The 24,167-nt window shown below is 32.2% G+C and overlaps 7 protein-coding genes across 9 annotated transcripts; 3 read left to right on the top strand and 4 right to left on the bottom strand.

Moving 5' to 3' along the window:
• The first annotated feature begins 89 nt into the window (after positions 1 to 89).
• On the top strand, positions 90 to 1,249 carry LOC123720005 (39S ribosomal protein L4, mitochondrial). The gene is made up of 2 exons (XM_045676395.1): positions 90 to 923; positions 995 to 1,249. Exons 1-2 carry the CDS (start codon positions 295 to 297, stop codon positions 1,209 to 1,211), a joined length of 846 nt encoding a protein of 281 aa, XP_045532351.1. The 5' UTR covers positions 90 to 294; the 3' UTR covers positions 1,212 to 1,249.
• A 97-nt stretch (positions 1,250 to 1,346) lies between these two features.
• Positions 1,347 to 3,095, bottom strand: LOC123720006. The gene is made up of 4 exons (XM_045676396.1): positions 2,801 to 3,095; positions 2,294 to 2,626; positions 2,037 to 2,215; positions 1,347 to 1,820 (listed from the first exon to the last, which is right to left on the bottom strand). The coding sequence occupies exons 1-4, from the start codon at positions 2,913 to 2,915 to the stop codon at positions 1,767 to 1,769; spliced, it is 681 nt and encodes a 226-aa protein (XP_045532352.1). The 5' UTR covers positions 2,916 to 3,095; the 3' UTR covers positions 1,347 to 1,766.
• Positions 3,096 to 3,444: 349 nt separating this feature from the next.
• LOC123720003 (zinc finger protein 32-like) lies at positions 3,445 to 6,036 on the top strand. 3 transcript variants are annotated; one of them, XM_045676392.1, is made up of 10 exons: positions 3,445 to 3,637; positions 3,819 to 3,958; positions 4,048 to 4,081; positions 4,326 to 4,357; positions 4,441 to 4,596; positions 4,667 to 4,792; positions 4,907 to 4,973; positions 5,071 to 5,199; positions 5,283 to 5,415; positions 5,713 to 6,036. In XM_045676392.1, the coding sequence occupies exons 1-10, from the start codon at positions 3,521 to 3,523 to the stop codon at positions 5,844 to 5,846; spliced, it is 1,068 nt and encodes a 355-aa protein (XP_045532348.1). In that variant the 5' UTR covers positions 3,445 to 3,520; the 3' UTR covers positions 5,847 to 6,036. The 3 variants fall into 3 exon arrangements, with proteins under 3 accessions (XP_045532348.1, XP_045532349.1, XP_045532350.1); XM_045676393.1 differs by lacking the exon at positions 5,713 to 6,036 and having other exon boundaries at positions 5,283 to 5,706; XM_045676394.1 differs by lacking the exons at positions 4,907 to 4,973; positions 5,283 to 5,415; positions 5,713 to 6,036 and having other exon boundaries at positions 5,000 to 5,193.
• Positions 5,984 to 6,722, bottom strand: LOC123720007 (NADH dehydrogenase [ubiquinone] 1 subunit C2). The gene is made up of 3 exons (XM_045676398.1): positions 6,461 to 6,722; positions 6,234 to 6,377; positions 5,984 to 6,113 (listed from the first exon to the last, which is right to left on the bottom strand). The coding sequence occupies exons 1-3, from the start codon at positions 6,618 to 6,620 to the stop codon at positions 6,064 to 6,066; spliced, it is 354 nt and encodes a 117-aa protein (XP_045532354.1). The 5' UTR covers positions 6,621 to 6,722; the 3' UTR covers positions 5,984 to 6,063.
• Positions 6,723 to 7,322: 600 nt separating this feature from the next.
• Positions 7,323 to 8,172, top strand: LOC123720370 (rRNA-processing protein FCF1 homolog). Its single transcript, XM_045676950.1, has 2 exons — positions 7,323 to 7,446; positions 7,518 to 8,172. The coding sequence occupies exons 1-2, from the start codon at positions 7,444 to 7,446 to the stop codon at positions 8,124 to 8,126; spliced, it is 612 nt and encodes a 203-aa protein (XP_045532906.1). The 5' UTR covers positions 7,323 to 7,443; the 3' UTR covers positions 8,127 to 8,172.
• A 370-nt stretch (positions 8,173 to 8,542) lies between these two features.
• On the bottom strand, positions 8,543 to 13,429 carry LOC123720369 (DNA methyltransferase 1-associated protein 1). The gene is made up of 8 exons (XM_045676949.1): positions 13,075 to 13,429; positions 12,735 to 12,898; positions 12,338 to 12,556; positions 11,978 to 12,109; positions 10,411 to 10,668; positions 9,887 to 10,028; positions 9,570 to 9,724; positions 8,543 to 9,069 (listed from the first exon to the last, which is right to left on the bottom strand). Exons 1-8 carry the CDS (start codon positions 13,277 to 13,279, stop codon positions 8,956 to 8,958), a joined length of 1,389 nt encoding a protein of 462 aa, XP_045532905.1. The 5' UTR covers positions 13,280 to 13,429; the 3' UTR covers positions 8,543 to 8,955.
• A 1,667-nt stretch (positions 13,430 to 15,096) lies between these two features.
• On the bottom strand, positions 15,097 to 20,280 carry LOC123720119 (serine carboxypeptidase-like 51). The gene is made up of 9 exons (XM_045676616.1): positions 20,119 to 20,280; positions 19,488 to 19,711; positions 19,304 to 19,400; positions 18,958 to 19,088; positions 18,226 to 18,523; positions 17,864 to 18,046; positions 16,354 to 16,431; positions 16,088 to 16,242; positions 15,097 to 15,499 (listed from the first exon to the last, which is right to left on the bottom strand). Exons 1-9 carry the CDS (start codon positions 20,237 to 20,239, stop codon positions 15,437 to 15,439), a joined length of 1,350 nt encoding a protein of 449 aa, XP_045532572.1. The 5' UTR covers positions 20,240 to 20,280; the 3' UTR covers positions 15,097 to 15,436.
• Between the last annotated feature and the right edge of the window lie 3,887 nt (positions 20,281 to 24,167).

Genomic DNA, 24,167 nt, shown 5'->3' with positions numbered 1-24,167 from the left:
AATATTTTCACATATCCGTCTCATAAGCCGTAACTCAATCTCATGAAGCGTCTATACTGATATACAGATTCTGTAATCTGTATACTCTGTAATACGGAGTAGTGAGGTCCCAGTGATAATTGACATTCAGAAAAGAGGTTATAACTTTGTTTTTATTTAACATTAAGATATTATTTTTCATATTTGATCATACTAAACTAAATCTCATTCAATTAATTACGGAATACGTATATCCAAAGGAAATAAATAATTAAAACTTAAATTTATGAAAGTATGTCCATAATTTCTTAGGCCATGGCGTCTCTGCTTATTAATGCATTAAGAAAAATTCATATTTCTACTCCTCAAATAAGATCTAGTTTCCTTTCATCATCAGCTGTATGTTCTAATACTTTAACTATTACAAAAAAAGATTGGAAATATCCCCCTCAATTTACTAAGCCTCGGGAGGTATGGATCGAGAATGTGGACACAGTAGAAGAGAAGAAATTGGGACTTTTTGAATTGCATCCTTTAGTGTATGCTGCAACACCTCGTATTGATATAATTCAACGCAATGTTATTTGGCAAAGGAAGTTTCGGTGGGTTTCATGGGCTCACACTAAAACGCGAGCGGAGGTTAGAGGTGGAGGCAAAAAGCCTTGGCCACAGAAAGGACAAGGAAGGGCGCGTCATGGTTCAATTAGATCGCCATTGTTTCGTGGCGGTGGTGTCGCACATGGACCAAGATCAGGAAAAACACACTTTTACATGTTACCATTTCATTTGCGGATTCACGGCCTCACATCTACATTATCTGCAAAGTTGGCTCAAGATGACTTACATGTTGTTAAAGATTTAGAATTACCTTCTGATGAGCCAGAATACTTAATTGACCTTATTGAGTCAAGAAATTGGGGTCCATCTGTACTTATTGTTGATGAGTAAGTATTAATGTTATATACATATATATATTTGATCTTTTTCAGTATTAACAAAAATATTCCTTTTTCAGTACTGATTATGCACCGAGAAATTTAACAGTAGCAAGTGATAGTTTACCACATGTTAATATAATGCCAGTATATGGTCTCAATGTTTATTCAATGTTAAAACATGATACCCTCATTCTGACTCAGTCAGCTGCTGAAAAGATTGAAGAAAGAATACTTCACTACTTGCATTCAGATACTAAAAAGCAACAGGCTCAATTCAAACTTGATCAAGTTTAATGTATAATATAATGAAAATAAAAGTTTTAGTCTAGCAAGTTGTGCACACTTAATTTTCAATACTCATTAAATATATTCTATTATTTTTTAATGATAATAAGTAATTTTTAACAATCAGGAAATAAATCAGGTAAATATGTGGTGTAAATCATTTATTAGAGCAAACAAATGTCATGATTCAAGTAATTTATTGTTTACCACACATTACTTTTGTCAACTGCCTTATTGGGTAACAACAATACTATATACAAACATAATACAAAATACTGTCATCCTAATTCCATTCCATTCCTTGAAAAGAATAATTTATTTAGATAGGTAGATCCATATCTACCATATTAGCCCATACTACTAATCAACAAATAAATACCTATGCATTATCAGAATTCAAACAACAATATTGTTTATGATTAATTTAATATATATATATAGGAAAATCATTAGTTGTGGCTGGTAAAGAAACAGTTTTTTTTAAATTTATGATTTAAAAGGGGAGGAACATTTTCAATTACATACAATTGTCTTTTTATTATAATAATGTTTAGTGTGTATCAGTCAGCTATTATTTTCTTTTCTGATATGTCTATTTTCTTGAGCTTTGTGGACAATCTGAAATGCAATTTGTTTTAGTTTATTTAAAGTAGCTTTTTTGATGAATTTTAATAACGTAAAATACAACAATTAAAGAAAAAATGTAGTTAATTTTGTTTTGTATTCAGAACATTATCTTAACTCATTTCGATAAGTTTTTTTTCTCAAGAATTTTTCTACAAATCTAATAAGCACTAGGTTATATTGTACCTTATGAGTTAGGAAATAACTTACTTTACTACAAGGATGTGACTCCACTTGAACCATTTTCTGTCTAATCCTCCACCTTATTTCAGACCAGTCATTCTCTCCAGGTACATTGGGTTTATATTTTTCCCACAATGATGAATAGTAATGATACAAAGATACTGGATCACATTTCTTTTTTGGTCTTGCTTTAGGCACTTTTATTACTGAAATTTTTTTTTTAATATAACAATAACAGAATTGAGTTTGTACAAGTTTATGATGAATAAATCAAATTTACTTACAATTTTGTGATAAAGTAGTTGATGGTTTAGAAGATTCTTTAATACTTCCAGGTTTCTTTTCTACCCTGACACATGAACATGATCTTTGAGCAGGTTTAGATTCAACCTTTTGTCCTAAAGTTGGTGCGGATTGCACTAGTCTAATAGATAGAGGCTTTCGAGGCCCTTCTAACCCTTTACTACAACAAATGTGCTTCCCAGTATAAGCTTTAGACCGGCTTCGTGAGGAAAAAGTACTAGCACTGTGCAATCTTTCTGGACCTTCTTGCTTATCACTACTAGTAGGAGAAAGTCTTTTATGTTGCACATCATATTTAATAAGCTTTTTAAGGTCTGAAATTTTTTTTAAACTTTTTCTATAATCAAAGTTAAGTAGAAAAATTTATATGCACATTGCACATGACTTTGTTATTGCATATATCATTTAATGACAGTCACACTCACATACTTTATGAAAATATACCAGGTACATTAGACAACTACATGAAAAAAATAAAATATGTTTACCTGTTATAAAATATTTTAGCACTTCACCGCTTATATTATATATACCTAAATAGTTTAAGTACCTCAGTATTTCTCGAGCATCTAAATGGGAAGTCATATCAATGTAATCGTCCATTCTGGTAAATGTATAAAATCGGTAACGATTTATTTCAATAGAATTAATAAATGCCTACGCTTGCGTATTAATTGTGTACTAGCTGTCAGAATTATTTACATGTTTATGTCACTAAAATAAAAGTTATTTACAAAGTTTCACACTAACATAATCTACAAACATTTATCAAAAAACGGTTTATTCAAATACTAGGCAGTGCTGCCATCTCCTACAAAATATTCCCCCCAACAACCAACTTTAAATACCCCTAATATATATTTTTTTTAATGGAATCTCGCAGTTGCCCTTATGGGCCTTTACAGCTGAGCTTGGGCGAGCGTAGCTCGCCCTGAATGGGGCTAAATATCGACTTAAAACCTCTAAAATTTGTATTGTCCTCTCGTCTCGAAGATACAGAATCAAAATATGATAGACTAGATTTATAATGTTTTTTTATATGTTATCTATTCTTAGTAACAATAGTGTACTTCTCGTTACCAGGCCATAAAATTATTAAAAAAAAAAAAAAATAGTGTACTTTTGACTTCATCTATGCTCTGGTATTGGCTGTCTAATGATTATGGTACTAAAGAAAATATTTGGATTTTGGTCTTAATTTTACGAGAATGAATAATAATTTATGTAGAATATGTTTGGAGAAAGGACTGTTGTCATCTATATTTTTAAAAAGCTATAACAATATATACATCTGTGATATGGTACAAATTTGCAGCAATGTTATGGTTTGTAAATTTTAATTGTTTTAGTTTCTTTATATTTTTACAGTAGAATGAATTTATTCAATTTTGTAGAAAGCATAAAATTATTCTCATTATTATTTTCATTTAAAAAACGTTCTAAATGTAAATTATAGCGATACACTATAGTTGCAATGTTAATTTATTTATGAATTATTACTTTTAGGTAGAACATAGTGATGGATTATCTGATCAAATTTGTAGCAACTGTATTTACAAATTGGAAATTGCATATCATTTTAAACAAACTAGTGAAAGCTCTGATTTACAAATGAGACAACACTTGGGACTAGAACTCTCTAGAAAGTATGATGGACTTCTTATGAAATTTAATTTCTTTTTAATAAATAAAGATATTCACCAAACCTGTAATGTATGTAATGTATTTTTTCCAGATATAAAGATGCTAGTATAATGACTGAGCCAATGGTATGTAAATAAAATCATCAGTTACAACTTATTACTAACACCACAAAAGACGAGAGTTGATTTGTCACATTGTTAGACAGCTCTGGCAATTTTTTTGAAGTAGGTAGTGAGAATTATTGAGTCAGTTAGTTATAAAGAAAATCTGGTATCAGTAAAACCTCATCTACTGAAGTTTGGTAGGGCTTTCCTTTTGTGATAGGTATTCTTCTTATGATAATAATAAAATAAAATTTGTTATTTTCAGGTTCTTCAGAAGACTACATTAATAAAAAGATGGTTAATAATGACTTTGTAGTGAAAACTATGAATCCCAGAAGTGTCTTTTGCACTTAATAATACTGTATTTACCATTATTACAGTAATAAATGTAAGCCAGAGCAAAGAAAACGGTGTCGAAGGAAACCAGATTCTGAAAAAATGCGACGTGGCCCCAAACCAAAACCAAAAAAAGTTCATGAATGTTCTCAATGCCATAAAGAATTCAGATGTCAGACACAACTTGATATGCATGTTAGGTAAAGTGGTTTAAGATTTATTTTATTTTGGTTTTTATTTGATGTTTTCATTTAAATTATAATATTTCAGAACACATACTGGAGATAAGCCATTTGGATGTATGTTCTGCCCTAAACAATTTGCACAAAAACATAATCTCACAATACATTTACGTATACATACAGGGGAAAAACCATATCAATGTGAAATGTGCAGGTAACTACTATTCATGGTTTCAACACTATAGTATGTATAATAGTAATAAATAACCAAAACTCACAGGTAAACAGATTCCAGTACATTAGTAAAAAAATAAATTTTAACTTTTAGCAAAAGATTCTCAACTCAAGGGAATTTATCTGTACACTTAAAAACACATACAGGCCAAAAGGATCATGTAAGTTCAGTAAATTCTCTTTTCAGAATATATAGATGTAGCAGTTTTACTAAATAAATCAATTATTTAAATATTATCTAAAAACATTTTTTTAAAGATATGTGAAGTATGTAAAAAGGCATTTGTTACATCAAGTGAATTAAATAGACATATGACAAAACATACTGGATTTAAAAAATTTAAATGTGACCTGTGTGATAAAGGATTTACCCAAAAAAGAGAATTGGTAAGTTGTTTTATCTGTAAATGTTTTTAATAGTGGTTAGTATGAACTGGCCAGTAGAAAACCTTATTTTGTCTCATTTACAGAGACTACACAAGATGAGAAAACATACAATGTCTAATGAAGCAGATGATCAAAGGGATAACTTTAATACAATAGACATTGTTAATGTTGATGATGTTAAAATATTGCCTTCTACATCTAAAGATTCCGCACATTGTAAGAGTGATGTAAATGTAACCATTAAAAATCAGGGGTTATATTTATTTAGCCATTCAGTATTTGGACAAACTTTGACTTAAGTTCCATTGAGTTAAATAAATTTTGACCATATACATAAGTAAAGAATTTTTGTGTACTATAATTAAATTATAGAGATAACAAAAGAAATGTGAGCCGTCACGGGACGCCTGGTAGATGTGAAACATTGTAAAAGTAATATGCAGAAAAGAACATATTGTGATAGGAACTAAATATGTCATAATGATAAAATAAAATATTACTGTTTTTTTCCAGATATCGATGACTATTTATTGAATAAACATTTATTTTCATTAAATAGAAAAATTTACGAATTTATTTCAAATCGTGACTACTTAATTCGTTTAATCAGTGACTTCGGTAATAGTTATATTCGATGTTGCCTCTGAGGACGGTATTACTGTGACAATTTGTATAGCGTGTGTATTGTGTATTTGGCGACGCGTCGCCACGCCAGAAATCGGTTTTACATGCGGCTATAGATGTTTCAATAATTTAACTAGAGTGTGGAATAAGAAGCACATTATAGTTTGTTTTATTTATTTTATTTATGCTAAACAATTATTAAATACATCTCTAAATCTATTTTGCTTTTTCTTTTCACAATTATCTGATAGGCACCCAGGGTTCCAAGATATCTGCAATCTTCTTTCTTTCTAAAGAAAAGAAAATTGTGATTTAAACAAAAATATTTTAAAACTACTACCAGTTTAATAACCTTATTTTCTATAATATTAAAGAAATCAATAGTGTTTCATCATAAATTCATAACTAACCTGGTACAGGAAAATCTTCAGAGTGTAACTCAATGTAGTGTCTAAAAACGGCATCTTTTTCAGCTAAATAATCATCCCTGTACTTTTGAACATATGTAAGTAAGCCACACCAGCCAACAGTTGCAATAACATGCTTTTGAATACCTAAAAGTATCAATTATAAAATTCTAATGCAAATTTTTCGGTGCTATACCACAAGGATTTGTTTTTATTATGTAATTGCTTACCACTCATAACAGGTCGACGAGTCCCAAAATTCATGAAAACTCCCGTTCCCAAGCCAAACGCAACTCCCATTATATAAGACCAATATTGATTTAAAAACGGTTTTTTTCTTCCTTCATCACCAAGTTTTAGAAGTTCAATAGCAGAAAGCTGGCTGCTCATTTTGTTAATATTTAAAGAATTTCTTGTTCCTGATCTGGAAAGTGGAAAACAGAAAACTTAACCACAGAGTACAGACTGTGAACTATAACGAAATAGCTGTCGTCTGTGCAAAGTAAATATAAATAATAAAACTCGATTTTTTGTACTCGTCGCTATCTATGAGAAACTGTTTAACAATCTTTCGTTGGCTATTGTAGCGTATTTTCTATGCTGAAGTTCTTGTTTTTAGTCTGTTATCAATAATAGACATAAGTAGTACCATAATGATTATGAATACCGTAAATTATTATCTGTATATAAAAGGTATTTTTGGTTTTGAATGTTTATATTCTTGGTCTGTGCTGTTTACTTTTTGATCCAGACGTTGACCAGTGATGCCAGCTTGGGTGTTTTTGCACCAAATTAAGGGTGAATCATGATGTGCTGGAGTATTTCCAATTATTAATGAAATTTATTTGTTTGATTCTTAAAACATGCTGCAGGTTCTCTAAAATTGATATTAGGCTTCAAATCCAGGTAACAAACTAAATCAAATATACACGCCAAGCGTGGCTATAAATGATATATCAACATATAATACTCCAAGATCGAAATAACAACTACTTAATATATTTAATAAAATGTATTAAAACGGGATTTAAAGCGATATTTAGGGTATTTAAAGTTGGTCCTAGGGGTAAATTTCTGTAGGAGTTGGCATTACTGTACCGTCAGTGCCTATAGTCTCGTGTGTGTAATTATTTTATATTTTTATTAGGAAAAAAATAAAAAAGGGGTTATACAACGTGTGAATTTATATCGGTATTAAATAATATTTACTAATATGGTATGTAAAGCCCGATTGTTTACAATGGTTGGTAATAAAATTAAAATATTCATCAGTTAATTTTGTTGTAGGGCAAGCAAAAGAAAACTAGAAAGATAGTTGAAAAAAGATTTGCACAAATGAAGAAAATGATAAGCCCCAACGACAGCAGGATAAAACCAAGTGAACGCAAAGGTTCGTCAAAAAAGAAACCGGACCCACATTTAAAGATACGAGAAGTGCCACAATCGAGTTCAGCTTTATTCTTTCAATATAACACACAGCTTGGCCCTCCTTACCATATCATTATCGATACCAACTTTATTAATTTTTCTATTAAAAATAAGTTAGATATAGTACAAAATATGATGGACTGTTTGTATGCTAAATGTATTCCATACATAACCGATTGTGTATTAGGAGAACTAGAAAAACTTGGACGGAAATACAGAGTAGCTTTAAGAATAATAAAAGACCCTCGATTTGAAAGACTGGGTTGTTTACATAAAGGAACATATGCTGATGACTGTATTGTTCAAAGAGTTACACAACACAAATGTTATATTGTAGCTACTAATGATAAAGACTTAAAAAGACGATTAAGAAAAATACCTGGTGTACCAATCATGTATGTTGCAGATCATAAATATACTATAGAGAGAATGCCTGATGCTTATGGGGCACCAAAAGGTGCAATTTAATTGATTAATTGTTGTTTAGAGATTAAAGGACTTAAATTTGTTTACTCTTCAATGTTTTCTTTGAACAATTATTGACTAGTCCTGGTTTTTTCAAGTATCCACCCTTAAATTGGTTACCTAACATCTAGCTCTAGCTCCCTCTTTATATACACTAATTTGAGCAGTTTACTCAGAATTATTACAAATGTTATAACTACTCATATTTTTTGCTGGATCCTACAGTTAAAATTAGTTTTAACATCGAAGGGATTACTTGTATTTGTAAAATCCAGTAGTTGTAGCAGCCGATGATGCTGTTATTAGTGCCTAATACTTTTACCGGCAGGGACCTTTGATATTGGTCAATGTTGTCCGTATCTTGTTCTAAACTATATTTTAAACAGTTTTGACCGTCTTTAAAAAAAAAACAAAGGGCATCTTTTTATATACATTATTTATTCACATTTTAAGATACTCTTAGCAATAATCTGTAACCCAGAAACATTACTACTGTATAGATATAAGAAAATTCAATATTTCTTTTAATTTCAAGCTGATGACCTGTAACACAGGTGCTGATGGTACCTTTAACAAGTATCAGACTCACACAAACAAGCACTTCCTTATTATTAATAAATGTTGCTTATTTTGTGCATAATGTATGATGTTTTGTAAGATAAAAATAGTGATAATTATGAAAAATACTTATTCTAAGTCACTTATGAAATGAATACACTGCAACATCAATACATTTCCATGATAAGTTGATATAGACAATTGTTCAGAATTAGAAAACAATGTTAACTTAAAATATTCAATATATTTTAAAGTTAACATTGTATCATGTGTCCTAAATAGTGTTATTCAATGTACTTGGTGAGCCTACAACATCAATTATTTCACCAACAGGTTTTGATTCTCCATCAGTGTTGGTATTGCACAATGATGGTGGTATTGTCAGGGTCTAAAACAAAAATGTTTAAAAGGTTAAAAAATATAATTACAGAAACAAAAGTAAAATATGAAATTATGACCTCATTTGTATATGTATGACATATTAAGAAATTACAAAATGCTGAACCTGCCTAACATCAAATATTACATGAATTAAACATCTGCTTGGACACTAAAAACATAACTTTAACTTTCTAAAATTTTGTTGACCGACTGGCTTTAAAATGCGACTCTCATCCCTGAGGTTGTGGGTTCGATCCTCGGTTGTGCACTAATTTACCTTATTTTTATGTATTTCTTCACCATTCGCTCGAATGGTGAAGAAATACATTATGATGAAACCGGCATGCCTGCACAGGCACAGAAGGCTGATCACATACCTGCCTATTAGATTAACAAATGATCATGAAACAGAAACAAAAATCTGAAGCCCAGACCTAAAAAGGTTGCAGCGCCATTGATTTATTTTATTTTTTAAACCATTGTGAAAAATAATTAGGAATTGCTCACTTTTCCCGGATTTAGTGCTTCATACTGATGACGCAGAGCTTGCAGTTCAAATTCACAAGAGGCCAATGCATTTTTTAAATCCAGTACTAGGGCCAAATCAGACCGCAACTCATTGAAATGCTTACAAATAGCTTCTGTAGGTGTGGGTGCGATATCTGCAATTGTTTGAAGCATAGATTAATATTTGCTTTGACTTTTAATTTTTAATAAAAATAAAAATATATCATATTATTATGCAAAATTTTACATAATATAATTTGTTATTTTTCTTTAACATTGAACATATGAACTAGAAAATATATCAATATTATATTTACCTATAGACATGAGACGCAATTCTTGTTCTAATGCTTTTGTCTTCCTCTGACCAATTCCAGGAGGTAACTTCATACGCTGAGAGCGTAGCCAAACGCCAGTACCACGAGCCTCGGGAAACTTTATGCCCGCCCATTCTACTGTCTGCAAATTTATAAAAATGTAGGCCTTACAAAACTGTAGCACTATCTATTATTATTTTTAATAAAAACAAAAAGCATTATACTTCTAATAAAAACAAAAACTCCTAATACTTCTCATAAGAAAACACTTACAATTAGTTTGTTAGTTTAATCTAATTTATAGTAGTATCAGAACCCTCTTTCAAGGTAATAGGAGAAGCCTTCCTTCTATAAGGACCACTTTTTTTTAGAAGTTTAAACATTGGATTCATACTTGCTACATGATCATTTATTTTAAAATATGCTTACTCTGATTAGAATCATGATATATAACAAGCGAAAAATGCTTAGCTTAAAAAATTTATAGCATGAATTACAAAAATCTGATATTAATTAAAACATACCACTGCCTCAACAGCGCGAACAGGTCTTTGTTGTGATGATATTTTTTTTTTATGTAACTTTCGGTCATGGCGCCTAGCTATACTAGATGCACTTGTCAGAGTATTGGCAGCATCATTAATGTTTGTTTGGATTATATTATTTCCTCCACTGTCAGCCCGAGATATGAGTTTTTGGAGATCCTGTGTCTTTCTTTCTCTTTCTCTCTTTCTTGCCTCAATCTTCTTTACTTCAGTCAACAGCATTTGTTCTTCATCAATCTAAATAATAACAAGATTAAATGAGTTAAAGAGTATTTCACCGAGCCGCACTGTAAAATTATTATCTATTTTTACTAACTAATGTCATGGAATTATTAATAAAATCTTATATTTATTCTTATAGTATATTAGGTGGGCATTTAGTATCGGGGAACTTTGAAAGCACCTTATGTGATGTCACGAGGCCTTTAAGAGTGATTGATCTTGACAAATCAAAATGCTCCTTCTACGTCTGGTGAAACGGTACCTAAAGAAGAAGACCATATTTAAAATATGGATTGATTGCGTTGGATGCGTTGTTTGTTTTCAAGTCCTAACCGACACCCTGCCAGACTGTTAGAATTCTTCGAGCGTAAGTCACTTGCTTGTTTTGAAAAATAAACAAATTGCTATAAAAAGATTTTCCAAATGACAATAATGATTGATCGAAAAGATGGGTTCTCAATCCGTTTGGTGACAATATTGTTGCAGTTGCCGAGGAACGAAATCACATTCACAATCAACTCATTGAACTATCGGCTGATATAACTTTACAACTGGAATTTTTATATATGGTTTGCACGAAGACGTGAGTACGGAAGCCTAACTTCTTACTTATGCGAAAAAGGTTTCTCGTATATTGTGTCTTTAAAAACTAAATACAGTCTGTTGTCACTCGAAAATAAATTAGTTATGATCTACGAACGAAAAACTTTTAAGTGAGTAACAATGCCAAATATCGCATTAATTAATGTTCATGATTAATAATCTTATTGAAATACATAAGCTATAAGTCTATTGTTTAAAGTTATTTATTACATCTTAATATTTAGTTATATAACACAAGAGACTAGACTAGACTAGATAATTATTCATTGCTTTAATAAACGAATCTTGTACGAAACGAATATGTAGTTTGTATATATTTCAACAGACTGCAACCCCATTTTAAAACAAACTCAACCACCACTTGAGAAACGATGCACTAACCCTGACGATCTGGGTTAGCTCTCGACGAGCTTGCAAGGACGAATAACAATTTGTCACAAAAATAATTGATGTATTACCAGATAAAATATTGGTTAATTTTGGTTTTGTAAACTTGCTTTAATGCTTATATAAAAGTAAGTAAGATAAACTATTATTTTCACATAGTTGCATGAAATTTAAAGTTACTCATACTCATGAACTACTTCATAGTTTATAGTTATAGGTAAATTATAATTTATCAATATCAATGAATATGGGCTTTAAGTTTAATCCAACAGGATTTTCAAAAGTTAGCATTATGTAAAAAAAAAAGATATTTAATTTTTTTTTGTCCTCTTACTTGTTCTTGAGTCCTCTCAAATAGTCTCTTCAACTGTTCCTTCCTCTTTCTTTCATGGTCTGCATCATAATGGTACACTCTCTTTTCACCATTCACCATTGTGACTGTATTTGACCAGGGGTTTGTTTTGACCTGTTAGTAAAAATGTAGAAGTGTAGAAGTTAGTGAATTGAATAATAGATATATAACTTTAAAATTCCATGGCAATTTGAGAATATGTTATAATTATGGGTATATTAGTACTGTAAGTGTACATAGAAATAACTGATTTATATCAAAGTGAACTTTACACTTAAAAATAAATAGTGTAGTAAACAATTGTTGTTAAGTGTAATATCAATTTATTTGTAAATTACATACCTTACTCAGAATTGCACAAATGTTGTAATATCTTTCCTTTAAATCTTCAACACTTCTATCTCTAAAAGCAGCTTTGTCCCATCTATCATGAATAATAATGAAGCGGAGATCAAATCTTTGACACAAGTCCATTAAATGGTCAGTTTCAGCTTGACTCCAGTCTTCTGATTTTAGATATTGATTATACTCTGATTCAGAATATGATGGAATAGATACTTGCTGAAAAGGATGTAAATTTCATTGAGATTTTCATATAATATATCAAGTTTTAAACGGATTGATCGTAAAGTGTTGAAATAAATAAGCTACATACACCTGATTTGCAACCCGACTTGCAGGTTACCAATCAGGTAATATTTATTTAAAGTGGTGTATTTCACATAAATGTTTACTAGACCTTGTTGAATTGTGCAAAAGGATATTCTTTAGCTTCATCTGCAGCTCTTTTCCAGTGATAAAATACAGCATTGTCTTTCCGAGCTGGGTTTGTGAATGGTGCCCAGGCCCACTTTCTAACTTTCCGCATACCAAGCTTAGCTTTATTCTGTTTGTATGCTTTACCTGATGAAAAAAGGTTGGCAGTTAAAATTTAACAGATAAATATTCAATTTATTTTTTAACTAAACCAAGCAACTTCAGGTAGAATGGTTTGAGGAACCATAATTGCTGCTTATTTTAGTCCTATAACATTCCTAAATTCAAGCAGGTAGTTTCTAAACCTAATCCGGATTACTTACCAGTATCAGTAGGCAATAAAGGTGGCAATTCCTTGTTATCATTATACAGCAAGGCAAACACTTCACGATGCATTCCCTCAGGCCTTCGGACTGCTTTTGCAGTAACATACTTTTTCTTATTTTTATCACCATGTATTATACTATCTTTAGTAATTTCAGATGCACTAGGCTGTTCTATATCTAAGATATCTAGAATATCTGCCATTTTTATTTAATATTACAAACTATCTGATGCATTAAATTTGTATTAATCCTTCAGCGAATTAGTATTCCTGAATTCAGATTTCAAAATAAATGAAACTTCTCAAATTATCACAAATGGTTTTTTTTTAAAATAATTTTATGGCCTGGTAACGAGACCTTTAAGCCATTCACAAATCGTAATGCCAAAACACAGACAAATAATGTTTTTGATAATACCAAATGGCATTTGAGAAATGACAACGGAGATTGATTATTGACACTTTATGGACTAATCGCAACGATGTATGACATATTCGAACCCTTTTGTTTTATCTGTAATTCTTACATTTATTTCTGCATCCATATATTTTAATTAATGACTAGAAACCGAGTGAAACATTGTATTTAGTTTTAAAAAATCTGCAAAATGAAATAAAGTACAAATAAATAATTTTGAATTTCATTTCTTTATATCGGTACCGTATCGTACCAATCGGATTTCTGTTGATTTTGATTAATGACGCGGGTTCGACTTATAAATAAAGCTTAGTTCGGAGCAATATAAACGCTCTCTATAATTGATTCAAATTCGATATCAGGAAAAAAGCCTTTCAAAATGGCAAGATAAAGTACATTCCAAATGCTTTACATCTTTTCTTCAAGTAATATGAGAGGATGCCCCCCACAACATCAGTGAACAATCGTGACTCATTGCTGCCCTCATCCGCGATGCTTGAATGGTTCATGCGATTGCCCTCGGCTGCAAAATTTAAGTACAATAATGTACCTCGGCGTACTTATATGGTAATCTTAGCTTTAATGGTCAAATTGAATTGCTTTCGGGACGTTTGTTCAAGCTAATTTATGTATTCAGGAGCCTGCATGGGGTTGCTGACTCCACTACAATTAGAATGGTGTACGAGCCAATTACTGCTAATTTACTGTGTAATGGTATGGGGAGGCACCTATGAAACCTCTCTCCTGAAACTTGAGCGAGCCCAACGAGTAGTTCTTAAAACCTCATTGTCTCTTTCCTTTCGTTTCCCTACTGCTGAACTTTATAAAACCAGTTCTGTACTTATAGTTCGACAGCTGTTTATCTTATACACTATTCTTAAGCAAAATTCACTGTTATTCTTTGATACCGCTATATTGGACAAACATCGCAAATATAGCGTTTGTACAACAACATCTCTTTAATTTTTATCAGCGATCGTTCTCTTTTCTGGGTTGTTACTTGTACAACAAACTAACAAAATTCTGAATATACTTATATCCTAAAACTAAAAAATGTGTAAAGCAAATAGATCATACATTTTTACTTACTTTGAACTATGACCAAACGCAAAATCTGCTAGATGTATTAAAATAATTTTTACATATGTTCTCAGGCGTGTGCCTGACGTACCCAGACACACCCTTCTAACACTCACTCGACTATCACACATGCACACACTCACATACACACACACTCACACACATACACAGTCACATACACACACAATCTATGTGACATACACCCATACAACTTTATTTCTACTAACTCCTAACTAGTTGACTGCTTTGTTTTGTTTTCCTTATTTAAAACATTAAATTTGTTTGCCTACCCATATATGTATGTACATTTTGTTACCACTCAATATGACTCTGCTGTGAATGGAAGCCTGGTTATCCATATCACAGGTTCTTTGGAAACCAGTCTCCCAACTGTAATCTTATTTATTTGTGTAAATGTTATATGGGAGAAAAAAAATATGTAAATTATTTGAAGCTGGGATTAATATTTGGTTTTTGTTTTTATTTGGAAATGCGAAGAGGGAGAAAGAAGAGATGCGTCAATATAATAATTGTATAGCTCATGTCACTAGGAGGGTGTCTAATAAATATATCGCTGCTATATAAATTCATTTACAACGGATATTGCTTTGGCAGTCATCGGCCACGTTTGTTTATCGTGATCATTACAATTAAAATTTCATAATTTAGTGACACACAACAGATACATATTTAAAATTATTACAACATCATTGAGTTTTTTCAATTTTAAGACACTTGAATGAACTGTCTTTAGTTTTAGTTTGAGAGATTGGAATATTTTAAATAAATGCATTATATTTTAATTGGATGTTCAATTTTTATCTTTTTTAGTTTCTTGTTTGGTAATTTTAAAGTAAAAAAATTACGATAGTCGAGTTATCCTTTCCAGCATTTTCTTAGTTGCAACAGGATTATCCAAGAGTGTCTGGAAAAGATATAAATACAGATAATTATATTATACCTTACATCTACTACTTAAATTTTATCACATTCTATACTAATTTAAAGTAATTTTGTAGATTTAATTGTTACATTGTGAGTCGTTTTATTCGTTTCAATTGATTTACAGATTGCGAGTCCAGCGAGGATTGTTATGGTCTATGTGATATTTTCCACGATATTTTACATATCTGCTCTAAAACTAGTTAGCATATTTACTTAAGCTAAGTAAGTAAGATAGATTTTAATAATAAATCGTTCGATAGTTTTACATATAATACATATTATTTATAAATTTCTAGACTGGGGTATAATATAGTTAAATCGCGTGACTTCTCTAAGCGATATAATGTATCAGTTGTTGGAAATAAAGTTGATAATTTTTTTATAAACAGTGATGACCGTGAAAAAAAATCTAAAGCTGAGGAGCTCAATGAAGATTATGTTTATATCAGTTGTCTTTGCAAAAGATATTTTATTAAGTTTAGAGCCAAAGGAGTTTTACCAAAGTACGGTGACGAAGTTGAGGACTGATAAACAAGTATTATCAAAACCCCTCCAAATGTATACTTACAGATTGTCCAGCAACGTTAATCCAGTAAAAATTAAGGCGACTTGATTCCCGGAAGTAACCTTCAACTTGTCTGTTGATAATGAGCGTTTGTCTCGCCGCTTCAGTGAAGTTAGTATTGCCAGGCCATTTTAAATTATTTATCCATTCCAATTGTCCTGTATCAGATGACTTATCAAATACCATACATAGAGAAAGCCAGAAACAACGAATTTAATCTCAGGCGCTAAAATATTTTGACCCAAAGTTAGATGTTCCATACATCTTACCTGGTGTGTTTGCCACTGCGTCAAGATTTCCGTTAAATAGTGTTACAGTAACGCTTGTTGTGTTTAAAATTTGCTCCACTGAAATTAAAGTATAATTATTAAGACGATAACATTAATAATGAATAAACAAATAAAATTATTATTTAAGTTTTTGCTTATTTGACGTCAATTTATTTTACGTTAACATTTTAAAAGGTTTTTTAGTTACCTATTAAATTGGAGAATTTTATGAAAAATTTAAAATATAGGTACAAATGTTGGTAATATTTTAATAACAGTTAATCAAAGTACTGACCCAAACTATTTATAAAATTACTTTAAGAAGTCTGATGGAAAAAACAATGAAATCAGCGAAAGCGGTTTTTCTGCCTCTCGGGTGTTAATTTTTTTCCACCTAAAAATTGTTAACATTTTGTGTAATATTTGCAATTTTTGGCAATAGACACCTGCCGTCACTGTTGTGTTATTCGGTGAGAAGCTGTGATGTACAAGTCCGGCAGTGGTCCAGACATTCACTACCATCTTCATATGAATAATCTTTTTTTAGCGTACTGATTAGCTGTACCCGGACCCACCTACTGAGACGAACGCTTACGGGTGCCGTACAGGATCTATGCCGATTCAGTAGCTGTGCATACTTCGCGCGCCTAGGACTCACTGTCGGTAGCTTAGTTTGTGTGGCACCAACTTATCTGCCTTTTTATCTTTCCGATTTGAAGCCTTGGCAAGATCAGCTGTATATTGAGTTAAATCCACTTCCACTATTGACTTCAATTCGTCGTTGTCGTCGGTTAGTGGCCGACCGCGAGGCTTGTTATTCAACTTAACATTTCCAGTATTAAAAGGATCGGTGGATTCTTGTCGTAAATTTACAGGTTCAGGGTTAGACAAAGTGCTGCCTGTCCTTGTACCAATACAGCTGAAGAGACGGTGTTACATGTTCTGACCGACTGTCCAATGTATGCATACGACAGATATAACACTGGACAAGCTATGAGCATAAAAGTGATAGAGACGAATTTAAGGAAAATAATGTACAACATTAGGTTAAGAGGCATATTTTTTCGATTTACTGTAAAGGTCATACAAAAAGTTGTTAATAGAAATAGATAGTAGTGTTTAATCATCCGGGTTAGCAATACCATACGTAAGCTATTTAATGCCTCCTACGACTAGATAGTCGGAGAATTATCTAGAATTATATTAAAAAAAGTCTTAAAACGATTGAACAAATAATGAACCGTGATTTTGTAAACAGTTTTTCGTGTTGCTTGCGTAGCGGTATTTTCACGTAGGAATTTCATATTCTACAATTGTACGAATTTTAAGTTTATCCGAGGTGCCAAAAACTATCACAATTTCACAAAAACATAAAACAAACGTCTGAGTTTGTAACCTAATACATACACTTAAACTCATAACACGTCTTTAGGGTCTTTACATATAAAAGTAAGTATAATTAATTATAAAATAATATTCATAAATAATTTTAATATATTTAAGAGTTTACCTTTATCAACGTAGTTTTCCATGTAAATAGATCTTAGGGCATATAAAGTAGTGTTCCGGCTTTTATCATAATCTACATTTCCTGACATTCCAAGAGATGGCGCTATGACAGTTTCCATAAATATTTTCATGTCAATATTAGAGGGCACTACTCTTTCGTAATATAAATTTTGCCCAAAATAATCTGAAAACAGATATCGGCGGTGGAAAATGTCGATTGATCTTATTGTGTATCGAGTTTAAATTTTTGGCAGAGAAGGATCACTTGCAAATTACATACGACCAATGAAACAGATAAAAAATAGAGACACTTTATACTCACGGAAATTGTATTAGTTATTAATATTTATTACACAATCTAACCTCTTTCAGATTCAGGAGTCAACTTCTCTACAATACGACCTAAATTCGCGGCAATGCTTCCTGCGTTATTGTTAATAACTGTTCCCAAGGTTATGAACTGATCGAACGCCTCTTCTAACTTCTGTTCAGAAACTAATGAGTTCACTGAGTTCGAAAATTCTTCAGTTACAATTCTACCATGTCCATCAATCATAGCCAGTTCCTCTAAATAAAATCCAAGTTTTGTTAGAACAAGTGCTGGCGCAATGATGGGGTTACCCAAAAATAAACCTTTTAGCTTGTTTGAATAGATTTCATCCTGTAACATAGAAAATAATTAGCAAATGTAGCCGCTAGGCAATAAAAAATGGGAAACTTAAAATGTTAAGTCCTGAAACAAGATTGCCTTAAGTCAATGAAATAGAATAAGCACGCCGCCATGAAGACCAAAAGCACCCATATTTATAGTTTATACATCGACGCGGCGCAGTGACACGCGGATGCGCATAACAGAGAGATTGGTGCGGAAATGATCAACTGTACTAAGTTAATCCACAACATCCATTGTTTTTTAACCGTTGTATAAAATACGCTCACTTTTAGTTTGAAAATATACCTTGATTCAGCAAGTGATTCCTTAACTTATGAACGTGCAATGTATAAAAGATCTTACTGTTTTGAAAAAAATAATTTACACTACGTTACATTATGATAACGTATATACCTTCATATAGTTTTGGACCTTATACTTACGTTTGCCAAACGAATCGTCAAAGGAACTGCTAAATGGGAACCATCGCCTTGCTCGTATATATAGAGAGGTGCATCGTTGTAATTTCCATTAATGTTATAAAAAGAATGAAGTACTTGAACTAAATTATCCACTGAAAAAGATATCATACATTTTTAATATAAACACAAACTTGATATTATGTACAAATATGTGTAAGAAAAAGCCGAAACTATACTGTCTAAACGTATACAAAGAAGTAAATCACGTTATGTATTGGTCAAGAACATTTTATGATATGTCATCCATGCCAAAACTCTAACATCGTATCAGATTTCAATTTGCCATTTCATTAATATGTTTAATTACCTAATTTATCGACATTGATGCTGTCCTGCGTCTCTTCTGGTTTGCTAAATCCTGTGCCCACGATACCATCTATAAATAGCAGGCTGTAATCATTCACCTTTAAAAATGAAGTAAACATTTATAGTCACGGTCTCATATAATAATAATAATTATAATATATATATGTATGTCGATAATCACCAACCAATGAGTCGTTTCTCGCGTTTAAATCGAAGTCCAGAGGCCCGATTTCTCCAAAGTTAAGCAGAAAACTGTGAGGTAGACCAGTAATACTCCCCAAAAATAGAAGGATCGGCTTACTGACACCCGCTTTTGAGGGGAAGAACCACCAGAATATCTCGCCTGTTGTCGGAATTCTTGTAAATGCGGCAGTATATGAAACATTTTTGAATCCCTCACCTTCAAGAACTAAAACAGATAATACAGAAGAATTCAGAAGGCAGTAACGAGATGATCAAGTGAAAGACTTGCTTAAAACTCTTCACCGTAACGATGGAGGCGTTGGACAGCTCTGCTGGCCACAATACTCAGCTATGAGGATGACTGTGAAGGAATGGAAGGTAACAGCATACCTTCTAATTAACAGGAGGATCCTCGACCACTCGAATCACTGAATGGCCGGCCCGAAGGCCCCACTGGTTGATACGAGAGGTTGCATATATATTATATACTTAAGTTCGTAAACATTGCGGAAATGCAATTAGGGTATGACGTAAACGTACTGTTTGTAGCCGCTGATTGTAGGTGTCGCTACACAACCATCATAAGAGAGCAAAAAGTCTACAAATAATATTTTCTAAGATCGTTTAACTTACTAATGGTAACAATTTCATTCGAATCAGAATCCGAAACTAGCCACCATATTAGAACACCTAGTCCAGCAAGAACTACAACACTGAACACTACGGAAATAGCAATTACAACTTTCTTCGACATTTTATCTTGTTAACACATTTTACATGAATACTCTAAAAGTACTCTACTCCTAATTATTTGTGAGAGATAAATATTGTAGCTGCTTATCGCAATGTATCATATCTAAGTAATTATTTATCAGCTGATTAACCTATTTTAATTATCCAGGAACTAGGGGATTATTTTATTGATAGTTGAGCTTATTAGGCGACATATTATCACTGTTACGCAATTAAAGAATATGAAAATTATGAATTATATTAGGTTGGAGAAAAAGTTTTTTTCGCATTATAGTATTTATGAACTTGTGATAAAATCTTTTTGGCTATACTATATGTATCTGGCTGGTTTTGGTATCATTAACATAATAAATTTTAAAGAAGATAATTCCAAATTCAAATGAAAATTCAACGCAAGCCGAGAATTTTTTTGGCGATTTTTATGGACCTAGTGCAGTGTCTGTGAGGGTTTGATTTAAGTGTTTTCAATTCGATTTTTTTATGTCAAAGATGCACGTCTCTCTGGTCACCCTATTACAGATAAAATGGATGCCATTTTTAAAAAAATGGAGCAATATCGGCGTATAAGTAGTTACGACGTAGCTAAAGAACTAGGAACTGACCACAAAACAGTTTTGGTGCATTTGAAAAAAACTGGGCACACAAACATGCGATCGATATTTGGGTACCTCACAAGCTCACTGAAAGAGACCTAATGAACCGTGTACTCATTTGTGATTCTTTATTACGACGTAATAAAACTGACCCATTTTTGAAGAAGCTGATAAATGGTGATGAAAAGTGGATCATGTACGATAAGAATGTGCGAAAAAGGTCCTGGTCAAAGGCCGGTCAGCCTTCACAGACTTTGGCGGAACCCGGGTTAACTCGCAACAAGATGATGCTGTGTGTGGTGCGATTGGAAGGGCATTATTCATTATGAGCTGTTATCACCATCGATTCTGAACTCTACTACGAACAACTGATGAGATTAAAGCAAGAAGTTGAGAGAAAGCGGCCGGAATTAATTAATTTATTCACAGAAGGGGTGTTTTTTATCATAATAACGCTAGACCTCACACACCTTTAGCCACTCAGCAAAAATTAAGAGAGCTTGGCTGGAAGGTATTAATGCATCCGCCGTATGGTCCTGACCTTGCACCTTCAGATTTCCACCTGTTTCGATCTCTCCAGAATTCTTTGGGCAGTGTTAGGATAACATCACGAGAGGACTGCCAAAACCAATTATCGCGGTATTTTGGGCAGAAGCCCCAAAATTTATATAGCAATGGGATCATATCCCAACTTTCAAGATGGCAAAAAGTTAAATCTAAATAAACTGTTTTAAAAAATGTTGTGAATTTTTTTTAAAAAATGCGAAGAAACTTTTTCCCCAATCAATTATCTTAAGGTCTATCAAGATAAGGCAACACACTTGCGAGCCTTTTGGCAGTACCCATGGGTGCCACTTACCATCAGGTGCGCCTCTTGCCCGGTTGCCCCTTGATCTATAAAAAAATTTAAGCATATTGATGCTATGGTTTAATGTAACAGTAGTAGGTTTCATAGAAGTTAAAGGGATACTCTATCTTTAAGATACTTTAATGTGATATTTTTCTTTATGTAAAAATACGCATCAGAACCATTTCGATAAGATGTTGTTGTTACCCGCGGTTGCGACATTGGCGTTACGGATATTGAGATAACTACATGGAACTTACATAAAAAACGTCGGGAGCAGTGTCGTTATTAGAAGTGTCAAAGTAAGGCCGCAGAATAAAATTATTTATCCAATGTAATCAGAATAAGACTTAATTTTTTTTGTTGTTGTTAAAATTGGAATACGTAGATGTACGTATTTCTATTCTACTAACAGCATTTACATGAAAACAACGAATCGGTTAACAATATTTCAAGATTTAGTGTATCATCCTTATGAATAATCATTCCGTGACGATAATTATTATATGTTGGTTATTATAGGTAACGCTGTCACGGACACCAGGAAATAACAATAAAACAATCAGTTTACTGAATTATGAATAGTCAATGAATTTTAAGCAACATCAAACAATACCTTATGTAGCGATTTGCGAAATGAGGAAAAAACTAACAGGAATTGTTTTCCTAAACTGCGTAGTATTACAAATTGGACAGGGCATGGTTATTAATTTTATTAGGGATAAAAATAATGGTATTAGTTTATTAAAGTAAGAATAATTACTTACTTAATTTATTATATCGTATGTTCATTGTAGAGTAATCTAATTATTTTATATTAAATTTACAATTTAATTCAACGCAATGATCTTATTTTTACTTAGTCTGGCTGTTACGATTGAAAATTAACAAAATGTTACATTTGAATTTAAATCTGTCATTTTTATATCAATGTTCATTAGGTTTTCTCATTTTGGCGCCAATACATTGTTCAATATTTTGCGATATTAAAATGGAGTGTGGTGATAAAGAGAACCAAATCGCTGTGATTGCATTACAAAAATTAGGCCAAATGCAATTATTAAAACTCTCCATATGCTTGGTATTAGTAAAATGTTTTTGTATCAGGCTATTAATGGGTACAATAAGACCTCCTCTATTTGTGACAGAACAAGATCTGTCCGTCCACGTAGTATTCGTAGGAAAAAGGTTGACAAAGCGGTAACGGAAAGAATTCGAAGAAATCATGTCCGAAAGCAAAAGATTTTATCTCGGGAGATGAAGATCACCTAGACCCATGTCGCGTATTTTGAAAGATGACTTAGGACTTTTAGCCTATAAGAGACGTACTGGTGATTTCTTAACTGATTTTTTAAAAAAGAAAAGGATGGTAAAACCGAAACAACTACAGAAGCGGTACGCACAGGGAGTTCACAGAAAATTTTGTTTACGGATGAGATTTTTTTTTAAATTGAGCAACATTTAACTAAAAATATAACCGTATTTATGCTTAAAGCTCTAAGGAAGCTTTCCAATTAGACGACAGAGTGCAACGTGGGCACTATCCCACTTACATCACTGGATGGTTTGGTATATAAGTTATGAAGGAGTGACTGAGCCATAATTTTATGAAAAAGGTATCAAAACATCGGCACAAGTGTATCAAGATTCTTAAGCAAGTAGTGAAGCTCGTTAACAACACCATGTTAAATAACCAGGAATTGTCCTTCCAGCAAAACTCTACGCCGGGTCATCATCAAAACTGCACACTGGCCGTCGTCTAGTCCCGATTTTAATCCGCTGGATTATGATTTATGATCAGTTTTAGAAAGTACGGCTTGCTCTAAACGCCATGATAATTTGGAGTCGCTAACACAATCCCTACGATTGGCAGTGAAGAATTTTCCCATGGAAAGAGTGCGTGCTTCTATTGATATTTGGCCACTTATAAAGGACTGTATGGCAGCCAATGGAGACCACTTCGAATAAGCTTTTTATTTTTTAATTTGTTTTATATTTATTTATTAAAATCATACACTGTAAAAGTAATAATGTTATTTGCAATAGAAAAAAATGTTTTACTTTGTTTCAGTATTTATGGCTAGGTATAAAATATTTTGCATATTTTTACGTGCATTATTGCCTGCAGCCATAGCAACCAACGGCAGGTGTTATAATTGCAGTGATTCGTTTCGACTACACTAAAATGAATTAAACTTAACATAAAAATATTTTGTGACCTAAACTTAATAGTACATTAAAAAATAATCTCTCTTGATTATCATCGTTTCGAGAACTTGATTCAAAACGTATCCTGTAAGTATGTAATACATACATGAAGTGATACCCTACATAATTTTTACTCAAGACTTAATTTAAGCAAATACCGTTTTATTTCAGCTTGCAGCATCTATCGATTCCCCACATAGAAACTAGATCTTGTGGAGTCTTGTCATGACTATTATCCGGAGTGCAGATTCCGTGTCTCCATCGCACTCGAAATTTGAGTT

The sequence above is a fragment of the Pieris brassicae genome, chromosome 2 (assembly GCF_905147105.1).
Source record: "Pieris brassicae chromosome 2, ilPieBrab1.1, whole genome shotgun sequence".
NCBI lineage: Eukaryota > Metazoa > Arthropoda > Insecta > Lepidoptera > Pieridae > Pieris > Pieris brassicae.
The sequence above is the reverse complement of the archived record's forward strand: the minus strand, read 5'-3'. Positions and strand labels throughout refer to the sequence as shown.

Excerpts from the sequence above, each read along its gene's own strand:
- LOC123720005 (XM_045676395.1), top strand. The coding sequence starts at position 295 with ATGGCGTCTCTGCTTATTAATGCATTAAGAAAAATTCATATTTCTACT. Across the intron at positions 924-994 it reads TCTGTACTTATTGTTGATGA|TACTGATTATGCACCGAGAA; the intron begins GTAAGTATTAAT and ends TTCCTTTTTCAG.
- LOC123720006 (XM_045676396.1), bottom strand. The coding sequence starts at position 2,915 with ATGGACGATTACATTGATATGACTTCCCATTTAGATGCTCGAGAAATA. Across the intron at positions 2,627-2,800 it reads GCTAAAATATTTTATAACAG|ACCTTAAAAAGCTTATTAAA; the intron begins GTAAACATATTT and ends AAAAAATTTCAG. Across the intron at positions 2,216-2,293 it reads AACTACTTTATCACAAAATT|TAATAAAAGTGCCTAAAGCA; the intron begins GTAAGTAAATTT and ends AAAAAATTTCAG.
- LOC123720003 (XM_045676392.1), top strand. The coding sequence starts at position 3,521 with ATGAATAATAATTTATGTAGAATATGTTTGGAGAAAGGACTGTTGTCA. Across the intron at positions 4,793-4,906 it reads TATCAATGTGAAATGTGCAG|CAAAAGATTCTCAACTCAAG; the intron begins GTAACTACTATT and ends TTTAACTTTTAG. Across the intron at positions 4,974-5,070 it reads ATACAGGCCAAAAGGATCAT|ATATGTGAAGTATGTAAAAA; the intron begins GTAAGTTCAGTA and ends ATTTTTTTAAAG.
- LOC123720007 (XM_045676398.1), bottom strand. The coding sequence starts at position 6,620 with ATGAGCAGCCAGCTTTCTGCTATTGAACTTCTAAAACTTGGTGATGAA. Across the intron at positions 6,378-6,460 it reads TCGTCGACCTGTTATGAGTG|GTATTCAAAAGCATGTTATT; the intron begins GTAAGCAATTAC and ends TGATACTTTTAG. Across the intron at positions 6,114-6,233 it reads TGAAGATTTTCCTGTACCAG|AAAGAAAGAAGATTGCAGAT; the intron begins GTTAGTTATGAA and ends TCTTTTCTTTAG.
- LOC123720369 (XM_045676949.1), bottom strand. The coding sequence starts at position 13,279 with ATGGCAGATATTCTAGATATCTTAGATATAGAACAGCCTAGTGCATCT. Across the intron at positions 12,899-13,074 it reads TTTATTGCCTACTGATACTG|GTAAAGCATACAAACAGAAT; the intron begins GTAAGTAATCCG and ends TTTTTTCATCAG. Across the intron at positions 12,110-12,337 it reads TTTGTGCAATTCTGAGTAAG|GTCAAAACAAACCCCTGGTC; the intron begins GTATGTAATTTA and ends TTTTACTAACAG.
- LOC123720119 (XM_045676616.1), bottom strand. The coding sequence starts at position 20,239 with ATGTCGAAGAAAGTTGTAATTGCTATTTCCGTAGTGTTCAGTGTTGTA. Across the intron at positions 19,712-20,118 it reads GAATGAAATTGTTACCATTA|TTCTTGAAGGTGAGGGATTC; the intron begins GTAAGTTAAACG and ends TATCTGTTTTAG. Across the intron at positions 18,524-18,957 it reads TGACGATTCGTTTGGCAAAC|GATGAAATCTATTCAAACAA; the intron begins GTAAGTATAAGG and ends TCTATGTTACAG.